Source organism: Felis catus, chromosome F1, assembly GCF_018350175.1.
Source record: "Felis catus isolate Fca126 chromosome F1, F.catus_Fca126_mat1.0, whole genome shotgun sequence".
Taxonomy (NCBI): Eukaryota; Metazoa; Chordata; class Mammalia; order Carnivora; family Felidae; genus Felis; species Felis catus.
The window spans coordinates 4,410,749-4,428,993 of NC_058384.1; the positions used below are offsets into that span (position 1 = coordinate 4,410,749).

General features: G+C 45.9%; 1 protein-coding gene across 4 annotated transcripts in view; it reads right to left on the bottom strand.

Moving 5' to 3' along the window:
* KIF26B (kinesin family member 26B) overlaps positions 1-18,245 on the bottom strand; it is a 477,608-nt gene that overhangs the window by 54,845 nt on the left and 404,518 nt on the right. For all 4 annotated transcript variants that reach the window (XM_023247495.2, XM_045048974.1, XM_045048975.1 and 1 more), the window contains one exon: positions 12,350-12,509. In XM_023247495.2, the coding sequence (XP_023103263.2) occupies positions 12,350-12,509 (160 nt within the window). The remainder of the gene's footprint in view (positions 1-12,349; positions 12,510-18,245) is intronic.

Sequence of the window (18,245 nt, forward strand, 5' to 3'; positions counted from 1 at the left end):
TGAAATAAGCCAGACAGAGAAAGACAATTACCATAGGATTTTACTTCTCCATGGCATCTAAAACATAACAAATAAAAGCAGAAAAAGAGCTACAAATGCTGAGAACAAACTTCCTCTGGTTGTCAGAGGGGAGAGGCTGGGGGGATGGGCAAAGTGGGGGAAGGGGAGGGGGAGACACAGGCTTCCGGTTATGGAAGGAGTAAGTCATGAAGATGAAAGGTAGGGCACACGGCACACAGTCAATGGGATTGAAACAGTGACGGCAGCTACACTTGGGGTGAGCACAGCATAACGTATAGACTTGTTGAAGGACCATGTCGCACACCTGAAACTAATGTAATGTTGTGTGTCAACCATATTTCAATTAAAAAAAAAATTAGGGTTTCAATCAGGTTGATTTAACGCAAACTAGTGCAAAAATAATAAGGAACCTGGAAAAAAAAAAGACTGTCATTTTCTTGATGAGCTCATGTGATAGGAGAGCTGAGTATGCAAACGAATAATTAAAATATAACATCAGGGCCTATAATACAATACCTTCAGAATGCCACAGGGGATTACAGGAGCGAAACAACTTTTCTGGAACAAAGGAGCAGGAGGGAGGAAAGGAGATCAGACAAGGCTTCAAAGAGGAGACAATATTTGAGGCAAGCCTTGAAGAATAAGCAGGAAGGGGATGCAAAGATATTTCATATTAAAAAATGGATTAATGTAATTTACCGTATTAAAGGATTAAAGAAGGAAAAGCCACACGAGCATCTCATTAGTTGCAGAAATGGGTTAGACAAAATTCAACAATCAACTTTTTAAAATCTCTTGGAAATCCATCAACAGAAGAACCAATACCCTGTGATATGCCCCTAACAATGGAAACATCATACATCAAGGAAAATCAATAAACAATAGTGGCACACATCAGTGTGGGTGTCAGAAATGAACTCTTGGTTGAAAAAAGGAAGTTACAGAAGAGCCAAGAAGAGAGCACGATTCCATTTATGTAAAGGTCAAAATCAGACAGAACCACGGACACAAATTTACCTGGTAAAAGGATAAGGCAAATTCGGGGACTGTAAACACAAAATTCAGCACGGTGGCCACCTCTGGGAAGGGCGGGAGGGCTGTGTCCTCACGGAGGAGCACAGAGGTCTTCCAAATGTTCTATTTCCTAACCTGGGTGGTGGTCACACGGGTGTTTGATGTGTTATTTTGCAGACTGGGCAGATGTGTTTCTATATCTATACATATGGCAGATTCCACATTGGAAACATGTAAGAGAAGCAGAAACTGTCTAAACGAAGAAGGAGATCCAAGGCAGTATGGAATTTAGCATGTTTCTGATAATCATTCGATGAATGAATGAATGAGTAAATGAATGAAAGAACAGATGAACGATCAAGGCCATTTGTAGGCAGAAAAAAATAGCATCTACAAAACATGGGGCTATGAGAGGGTGTGGGGGAGTTTCACGAGGCTGTACATGGTTTTTGTGATCAGAAAAGTGGTTGTGAGCCCAATTATGAAGAGCTTCACGGGCCATAAAAGGGTTTGAACTCTATGCTGTAGCCAACAAGAAGCCACTGCAGGATTTAAACAAGGGGTGACATCAGATTTGCCTTTTAATTTTTTTAAATGCTCATTTACCTTTGAGAGGGGGGGAAAGGGCAGACAGAGAGAGAGAGAGAGAGAGACAGAGACAGAGACAGAATTCAAAGCATGATCCAGGCCCTGAGTTATCAGCACAGAGTCTGATGCGGGGCTCGAACCCATGAGCCGTGAGAGCATGACCAAAGCCGAAGTCAGATGCTTAACCAACTGAGCCCCCCAGGTGCCCCTAGATTTGCCTTTTAACTTGGCATTCTGGCAGCCGTGTGGAGGGCCAGGAACCTGGTCTCCTCTGCTTTCACCAAAAGAATCCTCAGAAGGAAACTGTGTGGCATTTTCCTCTGGCGAAGGGTGTAGTGTAATGCACTTTGTTCTAAGAACTACATAGAAATACTCTCAACACTCAAAAACAACAACCTCCATGGGTCCTGAGTGCAGGAGGTCACTGAACAGGACTGAATATTGTAAAGCCTTTTAAAGTCGACTATCCTTCAAACTATTAACAAATTTACTAGAACCATCTCTATTTCTCCAGGTCTCTCTTTAGTATATCAAAATGAAACTCAGCTCTGTTTTAGTTAAAGACTCACTGGTACGTTAGACAGTTTGATACAACTTAACTGCTCCGTGAACATAACTATTTGAAAATTGTTCAATTACACATGAACTGAATTATCACCTCATTTGCATGGACCAAAAAAAAAAAAATCTATTAATGCTCAGTCGAGCCTGAACCTGTTTGGCTGTGGAACAGGTGAGAATTTATGGTTGGATACTCTGATTGAAGCTCTATTAACGTTCAAGACAGTTTCTTAATGAATTAAGCCTCAACTCATTTGTATGCCCCATCCCTTCTAATGCCTAATTGTGCCTAAATCTGGCCATCCTTGAGTGATCACGGCACCCTCTGGGTGTCCAAGGGCATCTGCAGTGCTCTGTGCACTGGCCCCGAATAAACCTGGAGCACCCCCCCCATACAAACACACTCGAGCTGTTTTCTCCCGGGAGCAGCATGACTGGTGGTAAGATGATTAGTTATCATTAAAGGTAACAATTAGCGGCAGATTCGGAGTCTTGCGTTTGGCTCAGCCGTTTATCATGCTTTGTGTCAGGAGATACGACACCATGGCGGTGAAGGACAGGGCAGCTGTGAGTGGCTCAGGCGTCTAAAGGATGGGCAGCGGAAAACTTGACAAATCTGACGTGTAAGAGAATGACACAAGGCTGGAGATGAGCAGAGGGTTTCCGAGTCACCACGGCGGCCCACACAGCCTTTTCTACCATCCTTCTGATTCGGTGGTGGTTGAGCACTGGTGCCCACGTACCATCAGGTGTCAGACCTGGCAGTCCATGTCTGTATCTCCGCTAGACTATAAATTGTCCAAGAGTGGAGATCATCCGTGTTCTTCTGTTACATCCCTAGTGCCCTGCATATTGTAGGGGTCCAATAAATATTTTTCAATGAATGGAGTGAAGGACCAAGTGGATAAAAGAACTTCCAGATATTCTGCTATGTATTCCTCAAATTCTTTCCTCTATGCATGGTGGCCTCTATCCCACTTACGATAAAATCAGTCCCTGAAAACCGCTAGCCAGGTCCTCTTGGAAGAGATCAGAATCCACCTTACTGATCAAAACAGCACTGAGTTCCATGATTAATGGAGTTAAACTCTATGGGTCACTTGGGATCGAAAGCGTAAGGTGAAAGTTAGATCATCAGCCTTAGTCTTGAAAATCTCTTTGGAAGAAAACCCTTCTCTCACGAAATCCCATATGGTCACGTTTTGCTTCAGTGTTGGAACACATCGTGGTCTCTGGCTGAGAACCCAAAGTACTTGGCTTATATTTAAAGGCTATGTTATATGAAAGGTTTGTATCTTTAAATATCTGACTTACACCCTGGTGAGTGGGGTATAACACAGATACAATTGAGGGCACAGCAACATCTGACCCCGACCTCTCCATGCACCTGCAGGCTCTGTGAACCCATTGAGGAAAGTCTACCATTGAGGTACAGCCATTCACTTCCTTAATTCAATGGATCAGGCAGCAACCCTATCTACCTACTAGGCACCCAGAGTCTTGTTGAATAAATTCACGAGCTCTCCATGTGAACAAGAGGTACTTACAATCCATTTGGCCCTTGAGAATCCAGGAAGAGAAGACAGTGCCCAGTGTCTACCCACGGATGAAGATCACACACACACAGGCGCACAGTGGAATATTATTCGGCCATTAAAAAGTTCCATCCTGTCACCAGTGACAGCATGGATGTGCCTCGAGGGTGTTATACGAAGTAAAAGAAGCCAGACGCAGAAAGGCCAATACTGTCTGATCTTAATTACACGTGGACTTTAAAAATCTGAACTCGGGTACAGAGAACAGGTCGGTGGCCACCAGAGGTGGGGGAGGGGGCCCGAGGGCAGGGGAGTGGGTGAAGGAGACCCGCACCAGGGGCTCCCCTGTCTCAGCTCTGCCTCGGCTCCCCAGCCCATGTCGTAGACCATCTCTTAGAAACCACAAGTACTTGACTGCATATTTCTTAGGGAGTCGAGTCTGAAGAAACTTCTCAAATTCCGGTTGATAGACTGACTCCCTCAGCTGCCAACTGTGGAAATCCCCAAAGCCGTTATTATTAGCCTGGTGTTTCAGGAAGCTCATTATCTCGTGCCGTGACAGCTTACCGTCACTGTCACCTCCAGCCTACTCTTTCCTTGCCTTTCTTGTCCTCGGCAAAACTTGAAGACACAGGCCGGGTGATAACCTCTCCTATTCTGACAGGAATCTTCCGACTCAGAGATGCCTCTGTGCACCTCCTAGAAACCAGAGAGGGCCAGAAGTTCTGTCTTGTCAGCAGGCCGCCCCCAGCACGGGACACGGTCATTCTTCTCATGCTGGAGCCCACCCAATAAGGCGGGGGGGGGGGGCTGCGTGGGGGTCCCGGGGGTCCCGCAGCCTAAGAGAGCGTCACAGAATCGGCAGCTTTTCCCATTAATGGGCATGTGAAAAGGCTCCACCAACAGGCTCTTACACGAGCAAGACTGAAGAAATTAGGAAAGGAAAAGGCCTGGTGAGATTCTGCAGAGATCAGAATACAGGGTTTAGACCGTCGGGTTCCACTGACGGCCGTTTGAGGAGGTCAAGTTGAGCCCTGCTCTCTTCCGGCCCGGCTCCTGCACACGGCTTCTGAGTGATGAGGGTCTCATTCACTCCAACATTCTAATCTGGTAATTCTGATTTGGGTTCAGTGCCCTGGCTTCCCTTCTCTACCCTCCCTATTCCCCTCTCCCCACCGCCACGGGTCTCCTGAAGTCAGCCAGCCCCGGCTTAGCCATCCCGGCCAAGCAGAGGCCTGGAGACGGACCCTGCACTTAACAGCTGGTCCCACCCCCTGGAACGACGTCCTTACTTCCAACCCACGACACACGACTGAGCTCTGCAACAGATCCACTGTCTTACCTCATCTGTGATTCCAGCAGTTACCGACGGAGCGGCACAGCACCGTGGACACTGTGTTAGGAAGTGGTGATTCACTGGGGGGGCAGTGAAACAGTCTGTCACCTACCGGCCGCGTCAACACGGACAAGTTAACTCACCCCTCTTGTCTCAGCTTCCCCATCTGCAATAGCAGTGTGACCGCAATAGCATCCATGTCATAAGGCTGTCGGCAGAATTAAACGCCCATCAGGCCTTTGGAGCAGTTCCTGAGGTACAGTAAGACAATGACTGTGAACTGTCATTATGCTCACAGCATGAAACGAGCCTCATTCAGAGCTCATCCGTGCACCGCGCTAGCTACCTGGGATGTTGCTGGCAAATCCAAAGATAGGTATTGGAAACTATTCTCTTCTTCTCCCTATGACCCAGCAAGTCCACAAATTAGGAACCTCTGTCCCCTTGGAAAGATCGAGGAAAACGTTCCCACATTCCTCTTATTCGCTTCTTCCCACAGCAGGCAAGGGGTCTGGCTGGTGAGCCTGGTAAGTGTGACCCTGGGCAGGAACAACCCCAACGCTGTCTGTCTGTCTGTCTCCCTCTCTGCAAGCCACGCGTTCCCTCCTGCACTTGAGTCACGTGGCTGCCCAGGTAAGTGACCGCCCTGCTGACCTGATTCTGCCCATTCGTGAGTCTGGGTATCTGGCTCATGGAGGGACAGAAGCCCCCCCTGCCCTATGCTAAGATTCAGCACAGAGGGTCTAACTCCCAATCATACTCTTGTACGTATTTGCCAGCTGGTTCAGAATCTGGAGGGAAGAGAGTTTCGTTAGTAATCTCAGAAAGGAAGGAAACTTCTTGAAAAGCCAAGAGGGAAATGAAGTCATCTCCTAATTTCTACCCAGCCCTCCAACCACATGGCCTATTATCCTGCAGGGACGAGCCACGGTTGACAAAGAAAAAGTAGACTGTGGCCTTGCTGCTTAGAGATGGCAACTGAGTCGGAGGCCTAGATCCCTGAGGCTCCGTGAGGGGGCCAAAAGTGGCCCCCTGGAGGACAAAAAGGAGGACATGCAGAATTTGTGTGCCTAACCAGAGGAGAAGGGACCCATGCCTGAACCCGGGGCTTGCGACCCCGATTCCCAGACAGTCTCATTTCTCCCTGAGTGATTTGTGTGGTTCTGGAACAACCTGGAGGTCATTAACCTCATTTACTGGCGGCTGCTGCCGAAACTCTCAAGAAGAGGGTATCAATCTCTGGAAATGTTCATAATTAAATATGAAGACACCACTGGCCAGGGACATAGATGGAGCTAGGAGGAAGAACAAAAGAAAGAAGGCTGAAAATCTCATAAAGGGACAGGGGTGGGGGGGCGCACCTCTGTGTCCCGGTGATTTTCTGAACTCACTTTCTCTGCATCCTAACAGTCGTTAAAATGTATAAAAATGAATATTTTTGAAGCGGCAATACTAAGAATTATCATTGCCACGGTTGCCTGGCAACCCGAGACTTTGGTTATTTTATTTCTAAACAGGGAATGCTATAAACCAGTACCCGGAGTTTGTGCAAATAGTTCTAAATTGATGTTCTCCCTGTAAATCAGGAGGAGATAATACAGCATTAATGTACTTCTAAAGGTTGCTAAATATGCATGTGTCTCTTACACCTCACACACGCGCGTGCACAAAGATTCTCACAGAGTTTCCGTTAAGCGCGATCTTCAGCAAATGTCGAGCATTGCTATATTCCTTTGCATTTTTCCTGGGAAATATCTGTTTAGTTGTATATTAAGCGTAAATAATATCTATTCGAACAAACTTTCGTCTCCTGGGTCACCAGGGGAAATAGTATGGTACTAATTAATATCAATCCACGGCCCCTTCCCCCTCCCAGACACCGAGTGGGTCTCCAGTTTGGGGCAAGTGGAGACCCTCTAAACAGCTACTCGGAGGAAATCTCTTCCAAAGCATCTCCGTCAGGGATGCATGTCCTGGAAAGGCCTTATGAATTCCAGCAAAGAGGTGTGGGCATTTTGGAAAAGCCGCCTCTGTGTACAAAACGTCATTTCTCCACAAGTCACTGACTTGAATGTAAGCTTCCAAGGGCTACTCATTGGCCTGAATGAACTGCTCAAACGCTGGCACGTTCTGAGTAATGACCTTGGTTCCTGACCTCACCGGGGCCTTTGAGGAAAAGCGCTCCCATTCCAGACCCTGATGGCGGGCTCCTTACTGCTTGTGTGGAGTGGAGGCCCCTGCGGTCCTTGCAGTCGGAAGCTGATAACGCCTGCCTCAGGCTCCTCCCGCCTCTCCCAGCAGCTTTACCACAGAGAAGGGGGAGGCTTGGTGATGCCTGAGCCCTAGACGCGTTGGTGAGCGATGCGGAGAAACCAGGAGGAAGTCTTGGCCTGAACCACAGGCCAAACCCGTTGAAGAAAGGCATCGGGCATCACTTCTTTCCCGGGATCGTAACGCAGAGCCGGGTCTTGAGCGGACTCAGAAGAGAGTCTCACATGCAACGTGAGGGAGTCACAGAAGATGTTCCGTGACCTCTTGTATTGAATGGAAACCAAGATATTATAAAACACCTCGTGTCTGGAAACACAGTACAAGCGTCTTGTTGGCTAAGACACAAATAGACATTCGGCCTATTACATAATTACTTCTCCAAACAGGGTAACAATTGAGGATGAAGGTGGATGCTTCAGGGCTTGAAGCAGAGCTGTGTGGCGGGTAAGCTTCCTAAGGGTTTGTACCCCTCACAGGACCACATCTAAAAAGGACCAAAAATTCTATTTTGAGACACTGGGTGGTGGTCAGAATTCCCAAGTCTCGGAGCGCCTGGGTGGCTCAGTAGGTTAAGCATCTGAATTCGGTTCAGGCTGTGATCTCACGGTTCACGAGTTCGAGCCCTGCATCGGGCTCTGTGCTGACAGCTCGGAGCCTAGAGCTGCTTCGGATTCTGTGTCTCCCTCTCTCTCTCTGCCCCTCCCCTGCTCACGCGCTGTCTCTCTCACTCTCAAAAATAAACAAACATTTAAAAAGAATTAAAAAAAAAAAAAGAAGAATTTCCGAGTCTCTGGAAAGACTGGCCCTACAGATCAGCTGGGACATAATAACGCTTTAGCCAAAGCCAAGTTCACACTGACAGATCCACTGATCTGTGTGGTCGCCCTTCTGGGGGCCAAATCCAGAGGCGTGTGTCTGCAATACTGGCTTTGGCAGGGGAATTCGTTTCAATGCCTCTGCCTATGTTTTCTCATCTACCAAATGGGAAGACCCCTATGACCTTGGTGCCCAAGACAGCTGCAACGAACATGGGGAGAAAACTTGCAAATGCATCGTCAAAATGCTCAGACTACAACAGATTTCCTGAGACGAGAGTCCCCCAAAGTTAGGGAGGAATCTGTGCAGAACTGAATAGGGGTCTGGAGCTGCTGGCCTCTCCCTGCCTTCCCTGCATGCTTTTCTGAATGGCGTCACCACTTAGGGTTGATTTATAGCACTTGGGGTGGCCAGCAGGCCTGTGCCGTTAACGGCTGAGGCTGGGAACCCGCTGCGCGCCGTTCTGACATCTACAAAGGCAATATCATTTGCAAAGTCAAAACCATCCGGGGCACACCTAAGGTGCCCACGGGAGCGCCTGGGATGGGTAATGCATCCAAACTCACATTCCAGCTCGCTCACATGACAAATCATCTGATACAGGGATGACAACAAACGAGGACAGGCTATATCCCCACTGTGCACATTCCGGTTAATTTCCCAGAAGCAAACACAAGTAATGCGGGTTCCAAGCGTAGAGTTGTCTAGGGTGACAAACGACGAGGTAGCGGGTTGCTGTGCGTGTGTTGCAGACGGGTGCCGAGTGCGGAGTTTGGGTTTCCGCTTTTTGCTGTGAGCAAGAAAGAGAGAAAACCAGACGGGCAGACAACCTCCCCTCCCTCCCTCTCGCGCAAAGATGAGGCTGACTGCAGAAAGGTGTTTAGTATGCTAACAAAATGCTGCAGAATGTGGCTTTAGAGCCTTGACTGAATTGATAAAGGAAATCTGGGCCCTCCCGCTGTGCTGAGCGCCCCATGCTGTGTGGAGCAAAGGCAGCTAATATATTACAGAGCCTGATGAGGTTGGGGGAGAGGACGGATGGGCGGCTTGGGCTCAGAACCAAGGTCCCTGAGCCCTAAAAAGTGATGCAGTCGCCCCCCCCCACCGACTGGCTGGGAGATCTGAGTAAATCTTTGCCTTCTTTTCCCGTACCTTGAGAAAGGATAGTTTCTGGTTGATGAATCGCCTTGCAAATGTGATTTGCAGATGCCATATACTGAACGTGTGCTGTGGCTGAGACAGAGACACTATTACAGCAAGGGTCTTTTTAGGCGCTTACTCTAAGATGGGCCTGAAGGAGTAGGGGGATGGTAGGACTGGGTGGGACAAGTCACGGGCAGATGAGGGTTTTGGGAAGGATGGAGCTGGCCTGACGGCTCGGCCACCACGTTCCCCAGCACCCCATCTCCAGGAGGGTCCCCACGGTGGGACCACTCTAGGTCTCGAGCAGACACGGAATTTATGTTGAGTCTGTGCTTACTTCAGACGCCCAAACAACGTAATCATCACTCCCACACAGCTAGCATGGAAGGAAGAAAATGGGAACGGAAGCAGACACATGTCTGCAGGGAAGGGGGTGGAGGTTTCATACTCTGTCAGCCCTCCCAAGGGGGCAGGCGGCTGGTCAGGGAGACTGCCCCGTGTTACCTTACGTTTAATTGAACAAGTGCCCTTGAGCGATTAATAAACACAATCCTTGACGTTTCCCTACATGTTTACAATAGAATTAACTTTAACCAATGGGAAGTTACTTTATCTGAAGTAGAAGTGATTTCGCTGCTTACACTCACTGATTCAACAAATATTTACTGAAATCCTAAAAGCGTGGGACTCGACAGAAACGACGTGAGAGATACAGAAGTAAAATACGTAATCAGTGACCGCATAAGATGGTGTTTTGGATTTTACTTACATCATGATCTATTATCACCTTAATAGACATGTTTCCCTTTGTGTGGACAGGGAAGGCAACTGAGGCCAGTACCCACCCTTTCTTTCTCAGGTCTGCAACACTGATAGTACCAGTCCAGACCTTTCTTTTTACCCTTTTCTCTCCCTCCGTCCATCCCTTCCTTCCTGCCTTTTTTATTTTTTTTTTTATTAAATTTTTTTTTTCAACGTTTATTTATTTTTGGGACAGAGAGAGACAGAGCATGAACGGGGGAGGGGCAGAGAGAGAGGGAGACACAGAATGGGAAACAGGCTCCAGGCTCTGAGCCATCAGCCCAGAGCCCGACGCGGGGCTCGAACTCACGGACCGCGACATCGTGACCTGGCTGAAGTCGGACGCTTAACCGACTGTGCCACCCAGGCGCCCCTGCCTTTCTTTTTTAAAAAATTCTTTTAAATGTTTATTTACTGTTAGAGACAGAGTGCAACTAGGGGAGGGGCAGAGCAAGAAGGAGACGCAGAATCCAAAGCAGGCTCCAGGTTCCGAGCCGTCAGCACAGAGCGGGACGTGGGGCTCGAACCCACAGACCGCAAGATCATGACCTGAGCCAAAGCTGGACGCTTAACCGACTGAGCCACCCAGGTGCCCCATCTTTTTTTTTTTTTTAATATTTATTTATTTTTGAGAGAGAGAGAGACAGAAATTAAGTGGGAAGGGGCAGAGAGAGGGAGACCCAGAATCCAAAGCAGGCTCCAGGCTCTGAGATGTCAGCACAGAGCCCGACTCGGGGCCCGAACTCAAGAACCGTGAAATCATGACCTGAGCCAAAGTTGGATGCTTAACTGACTGAGCCACCCAGGTGTCCCCACTCTTTCTTTTCTTGTCATTACAAGTCAAGTTTATTCAACTGCAGAAGTGACACCAAATGAAACTTTATAAACCTTCAACTTGAAATTTTTTTCTCAGGGAAAATGGTCCTCACAAGGGCTGCGAAAACCATTTCTGGGTTTATCCCACCAGGTTTCCAAATTTCAGGAGTTGAGACAGATTGGATTATACCTGCTACTTAAACTCCTAAAGTCAGTCTACGAACGGTCCCCCAGGTGCAGAATTAAATCATGGTGCCGACATCACTTTAGGGCAGAGAAGAAGGAAGACACGAGAACTCATCCCGAATCTCACTCGTTGTCGAACAAATGGCCTGACTTACCTTTTTGCTCCCACACAACAGTGACTTACATTACGCATGATTTTACAGATTAAAAAAAAAAAATGATTCACATACATTTGCTTAATCCTCATGGCAACTCTGTAGGCGTTATTTCCATTAAGTAGATGAGGGTAGGCTCAACCAGATGATTGTCGTTAACTATTGGCCACAGCGTTCTCAATTTGACAAAAAAACTTTCACACGCATACCATTCTGAGGCTCGTATCCTTGTGACGCAGGTAAGAAGAATTCATCTAGAACCATCAGTTTATGGTGAGTGAAGGTTCAGACGGCAGTGAGAGAAACAGCTGGACCCTGGCGGGGGCCCGAACAGGCAGAGAGCGCCCACCACCATCGCCATGTTGTCCAAGGGCAAAGCTGAATTGGGTGACAGTGGTGACAGGTAGCTCCAGGGTTGGATCATATATGGGCACGGAGGACATGGCCAGTCTTTGGCTATTCCAGACATAGGAGAGGCTCTAATTTCCTCCTCGTGGAGCATAATGGGAAGAGGGAAAGGATCTTGGAAGTGGAGTCAACATTTGCATGGGAGGTGGGTGGCAATTCCCCAAGCTTTAGGAGCTCTCCTAAGTAGGGCTACCAGATAAGAATACAGGCTTTGCATGCATTACTGGGGGGGGGGGGGCACACTTACACTAAAAAATTATTTGTTTTTTATCTGAAATTCAAATTTTCCTGGGAATCCTGTATTGTTATTGGTTAGATATGATAGCCCTACTCCGAAGGGAAGGGTAGTTCAATCTTCTGCCCTTTGCTTTCATCACTATGAGGCATCTGTGTGATGGTGGCCATAATCTAGCCATGGCCATTGTGATCAGAGACCCCAATTGAGACAGTTCCCGATTATCTGACTTGATTGTCAGGATTAGAGTAATTTAAGTATTTTCACAGATTCTGAATTTGGAAGATGACGCGATACGCACTCGTTAGCAAAGGCTGGTTTGGGCACTGAGCTGACCATGTGGTCCACCCAGACGGTCGGGCTGTAGTGTGCCTCTCCCGAGAGGTCACTGGACCAAGAGTCCCACACCCAGCCCTGGCACCATGCTGACCCCATTCCATTCATCCAGCAGAAGGTCACTTACTTGTAAGGGATGTGTTTGCTGCCGTTGACAAGAGCCAGGATGACGTTGCCCAGCGCAGACAGCGAGAGGCATAGCCCTGATCCTCCTTCCCGATTCTTGCTAAGAGCTTTCACACAGCTGCCGAGATCAATGAGGTGCAGGCGGCTGCGGCCTCCAGACACTGACACGAGACAAGAGAAGAGAAAAGTGGTTAGATTCTGTCTGGCAAACCCTCGTCTGGTAAGCGCCAGAGCTCTTTGGGAACTCAGAGGGAAAAAGAAAAGGAGAAGCAATAGGTCGATGTCCGCGACTTAGCAGGAAACCCCAACAAAATCCAGCTAGGTTGCAAATAACGTGGTCCTCTTAAATTCTGCCCGCCACACATCGCTGACCTAAAACCCACTGACATTCCTCCTGTGACAAGTGAATAATTCCGGTAGGTTGCACTGGAGATTTCAGAGAAGGCGAACGTCCAGTAAGACGACAATAAGGTTTCACCTACATGTCCTCTGGATAGCAGAGCTCTGAAACTGACCGAATCGCATCTAAATAGCCCAGGAGTGATCACGTGCTTTGGTTGATCAGCATGAAGACCCTGACCTAAAGCTCAGCCAGGAATCGGGCTGATAACCCGGGGTAAAATCAGGAAGAAGTAACAACAAGGCACAGAGACAGGGAAAGACCCCAGTATTTCCTGAGTATCTGCCAAGTGCCGGGTGCTGTACAAACATCAGTCTCATTCAGTTCCCACACCAAAACCATACACTGAAGACTCTTGTCCTTTTTAAAATGTAGATGAGAAAGAGGCGCCTGGATGGCTCAGCCAGTTAAGCGTCTGACTCTTAATGTCATCTCAGGTCATGATCTCACAGGTTCTTGAGTTCGAGCCCCGCATTGGGCTCTGTGCTATGTCAGTGCGGAGCTTGTAATTCTCTCTTTCTCTCTCTCCTCCTACCCCGCTCATGCTGGCTTGCCCTCTCTCTCTCTGAAAAGAAATAAGCTATAAATAAACATAATATAATATAATATATATTATATTATATTATATTATATTTATTATATATGTATATATATAAGTGAGAAAGCAGAAGGTCAGAGAAGTTAAGCAACTTGCTCATTGCTTCTGGCATAGGTGAAGTAACAGGGACCAGACTGATCGCCTTACATAAAAACAAACAAAATGTATAACACAACTGTTTGTAAGACACCAGACATCAGGCAGTAAAGGCCAGTGATCCCTGGGAGGAGGGAAACAAACAAGGGAGCACTACCTGTGTCCCAGCTTACTGCCTTGAGAGTGTTTCCAGGCTGTGCCCCAGGGACAGAGTACTCGGGCGGAATGTGGTAGACTACCTCCGTCAAGGAGAAGGAGCCAGAGTCCAGGGAGACCAATGTGGCAACTGCTAGAAGCACAGAGTACTGGAGAGAAGGGAACTTGGGGTCTGCAGGGGTCCTCCCTCAAATACCGAACTGAGTACTGGTCAGCACAGGCATGTGAGGGAACCGCGTGGCTGGGGAGCTAACCACCTGAAAAGATTGGAGGTAATAGCACATGGCACTCACACGAGGCCAGGAATAGTGCCTGTTCCCAACAGCCAGACTGGAAGCCTCAAGAATCACAGGCCCCAGGTGGGGGACCCAGGAGAGTCTCACTTCACTAGTGGGGAACGCTTAGCCCCAGATAAGCAGTAACCAGGTCCCACGTACCAAATCTTAAAAGCAAGACCAGAAAGGGTCTACCTGTTTACAAATAACTACATCCCAGAACGATGCTTAAGGACATTTACAAAATGCAAAATGTCCAGAATCTATCAAAAATAAGCAGGCATGCAACGGAGCAAGAAAATGAGACTCATAATGAAGGAATAATTGAAACCAAGAAGAACCGACTGGTAGAGACATTAGAATTGACAGTGAAGGACATCAAAACAGTTATGGCAGGGTTTCAACTGTTTAAAAAGTTGAGTGGAGATGTGGGATATATTAAACAAGACATAAACTGCATCTGTGCGGAGTTGAAAACTACAATGCGTGAGCTGAAAAATACACTGAATTAAATGGCAGATTAGACATTACAGAAGGACTTATAGATTTGAAGATAAAGTAACTGAAACTCTCTGAAGTGAAACAGAGAGAAAATTTAAAAATAAAAACAAAATCTTAGAAAAAAGAGCTGTCGGACAATTTTAAGTGTCCTAATAGGTATATCATTGGAGTCTCCAAAGGAGGAGACACAGAAGGGGGCACAGGTAAAATATTTTAAGAAATAATGGCCAAAACCTCCCCAAATTTGATGAAAACTATAAACCCACAGATCCAAGAAGCTCCATGAGCCCCAATCACAAGACACATGAAGAAAACTATACTGAAGTGCATCATAATCAAACTGCTCAAAACCGGTGATAAGGAGAAAAACCTTAAAAACAGTCAGGGGAGGAAAGCAGATTATATATAAAGGACCAAAGACAAGGACGATGGCAAACTTCTTGTTGGAAATCGTACAGGTGAGAAGACTGTGCAGCAACATTTCTAAAGTGCTGGAAACTGTCATACGTCCAACGAAAGTCTCATCCCAAGATAAAAGGGACATGAAGGCTTTTCCGGACTTAAAAAAGCTGAAAGAGGGGCAGCGCCTGGGTGGCTCAGTCGGTGGGGGTCAGACTCTTGACTTTGGCTCAAGTCATGATCTCATGGTCGTGGGACCGAGCCCTACGTCAGGGTCTGCACTGAGCATGGTGCCTGCCTGAGATCCTCTCTCCCTTCTCCTGTCCCTCCCTGGCTCACGCGTGCACTCACTCACTCTCTCTCTCTCTCTCTCTCAAAAAAAAAAAAAATTCACCAAAAGCAAACCCACAAAATGAAGAGCTGTGGAAATGAAACGATAACTTGACCAATAAATATACATTTTTCCCTATTTAAATCTCTTTGACAGATAATTGACCTGCTAAAGCAAAAATAATGACAGTGTAATGTGTGGGTGAGAACATGTGCAAAATTTAAAAGTTTGGCAATAGCACAGAGTTTAGAGGTGAAGAAATACACAAGGGTCGTACTGTAGGGTTCTTATTACATACAGGAAGTGCTATAAGATCACGTGGAAGAAGACTGTAATCACTTAAAGGTGTATACTATAAACCCTAGGGCAATCAGGAAATAGTGAGTAATTATACCTAATAAGCCAGAGGATACAAAGTAAAATTATTATTATTTTTTTTTAACATTTATTTATTTTTGAGACAGAGAGAGACAGAGCATGAACGGGGGAGGGGCAGAGAGAGAGGGAGACACAGAATTGGAAGCAGGGTCCAGGCTCTGAGCCATCAGCCCAGAGTCCGACGCGGGGCTCGAACTCATGGACCGTGAGATCGTGACCTGAGCTGAAGTCGGACGCTTAACCGACTGAGCCACTCAGGCGCCCCTACAAAGTAAAATTATTAAAAATACTCTGTAAGTCCAAAAAAGGCAGGTAAAAAAGTCAAGGAAAAAAAAGAACAGACAAGTTGAATAGAAAAATCTATTGGAAAATGATAATCTGGATCAAACCACGTCAATAGTCACATTAAACGTAAACAGTCTGAATACTCCGATTTGAAAGGAAAAAAATGCCAGACTGGATAAACAAGCGAGCCCTAACTATATGCCGCCTATGAGAAACACACTTCAAATATAAAGAAAAAATCCATTACAAGCGTTAAGTGGGAAAGGCTATACCACACAAACAGTGGCCGTAAGAGAGCTAAAGTGGTTCTATCGATGTTAAATGAAAGAAAAGACGAAAAATGTGAAGACGAGCAAACAGGAACATTTCATGAAAAGGACGATTGAGCAAGAGGTTCTAACAATCAAAAATATTTATGCATTCAATAACAGAAGTTCAAATGCATGAAGCAAAATCTGAGAGAACTACAAGAATAAGCGAGCCCATAATTACAGGTGTAGGTTTCAAATAACCCTCTCTCAATAATCGATACAACAAGTAGACAGAAAACCAGTAAGGACAAGGAAAACTTGAACAACACTGCCAACCAGCTTGTTGTACTTGACATTTATAGAACACTCAGCCCAGCAATGGGAGAATGATATTCTTTTGAAATACACACAAAACGTCTCCTGAGATAGACCATATTCTGGTCCAGAAGCCAAGTCTAAATAAATGTTAAAGGATTCACGTCAAAGTATGTTTTCTGACACAATGGCATGAACTTAGAAGTCCATACAGAAAGATTTTCTGGAAAATTCCCAAATATTTTGAACCTCCACGATAAAGCTCCAAATAACCTATGGTCAAAGGAAAACTCAAGATGGAAACTAGAAAGTGTTTTTAAGTGAATGAAAATGAAACACAACATATCCAAGTTTGTGAAATCCTTGAAGAAGGACAGAGGAGGAAACTTATAGCATTAAAGGCCTAGATTAGAAGACAACAGAGGTCTCAAATCAACGATCTCAGCTTCCACCTTAAGAAATAAGAAAAAAAAAAGAGCAAATTAACTAATAAATAACAGAAAGGAAATAAGGAACATAAAAGCAGAAATCAATGGAATAGAAAAGGAAAAACAATAGAGAAAACCCATGAAGCCAAAAGTTGGTTCTTCGATAAATCTCTAAGAATGACTGATAGGAAAGGCAGAGAGAAGGCACAAACTACTAATGTCGAGAATGGGAGATGTGGCCTTGCTACAGTTTCTACAGATATCAAAAGGATAATAAGGCAACATCACATCAGTCAATTAGACAACTGAAGAACAGGCAAATATCTCGAATGATAGAAAGTACCGAAAGTACTTTCATTCAAGAAGTAAAAGATGACAGATCTGTGTCCATTAAAGAAACAGGATCTTGGGGCGCCTGGGTGGCGCAGTCGGTTAAGCGTCCGACTTCAGCCAGGTCACGATCTCGCGGTCCCTGAGTTCGAGCCCTGCGTCAGGCTCTGGGCTGATGGCTCAGAGCCTGGAGCCTGTTTCCGATTCTGTGTCTCCCTCTCTCTCTGCCCCTCTCCCGTTCATGCTCTGTCTCTCTCTGTCCCAAAAATAAATAAACGTTGAAAAAAAATAAAAAAAAAAAAAAGAAATAGGATCTCTGGTTAACAACCCTTCACAGGGAAAATTCCAGGCCAAATGGCTGCACTGGTGAATCCAACCAAACACTTAAGAAATGATAAAGTAGCAGAATGGAAAAGGCTATACCAATTCCACACAACGTCTTCCTGAAAATTAAACAGGAGAGAATATTCCCAACCTACTCTATGAGGCGGGGATTATCCTGATACCAAAACAGACAAAGAAATTACAAGGACAGAAAACTAACGACCAATATCCCTCATGAACATGGACACAAAATTTCTGAACAAATTAGAGAACCACATTAAGAAATTGTATCTATATAAACATATACAAAGGATTTTATACCGTGAGTAAGTGGGATTTATCCCAGAAATGCAGGTTGGTTAACAAAAAAAAATTAGCCTATCAATATAATTCACCATATTAACAAACTAAAAAAAAAAAAAAACCTATATGATTCACTCAGTAGATGCAGGAAAAATATTTAACAAAATTCAACATCCATTCCTGATAACAATTCTTAGCAAATTATAAATAGAAGGCAGTATCTTTAGTTTGATAAAGAGTTTCTGAACAAATCTACTGCTAAAATCATACTTAATGCTAAAAGATCAAATGCCTTCTAAGACCAGGAACAAGACAAGAATGTCTATTGTCACCATTTCTTAAAATTTTCTTTAATGTTTATTTATATGAGGTGGAGGGGAGGGGCAGAGAGAGGGGAGACACAGAATCCGAAGCAGGCTCCAGGCTCTGAGCTGTCAGAACAGAACCTGACCCAGGACTCGGATTCACTAACCGTGAGATCATGACCCGAGCCTGAGTCGGATGCTTAACCAACTGAGCCCCCCAGG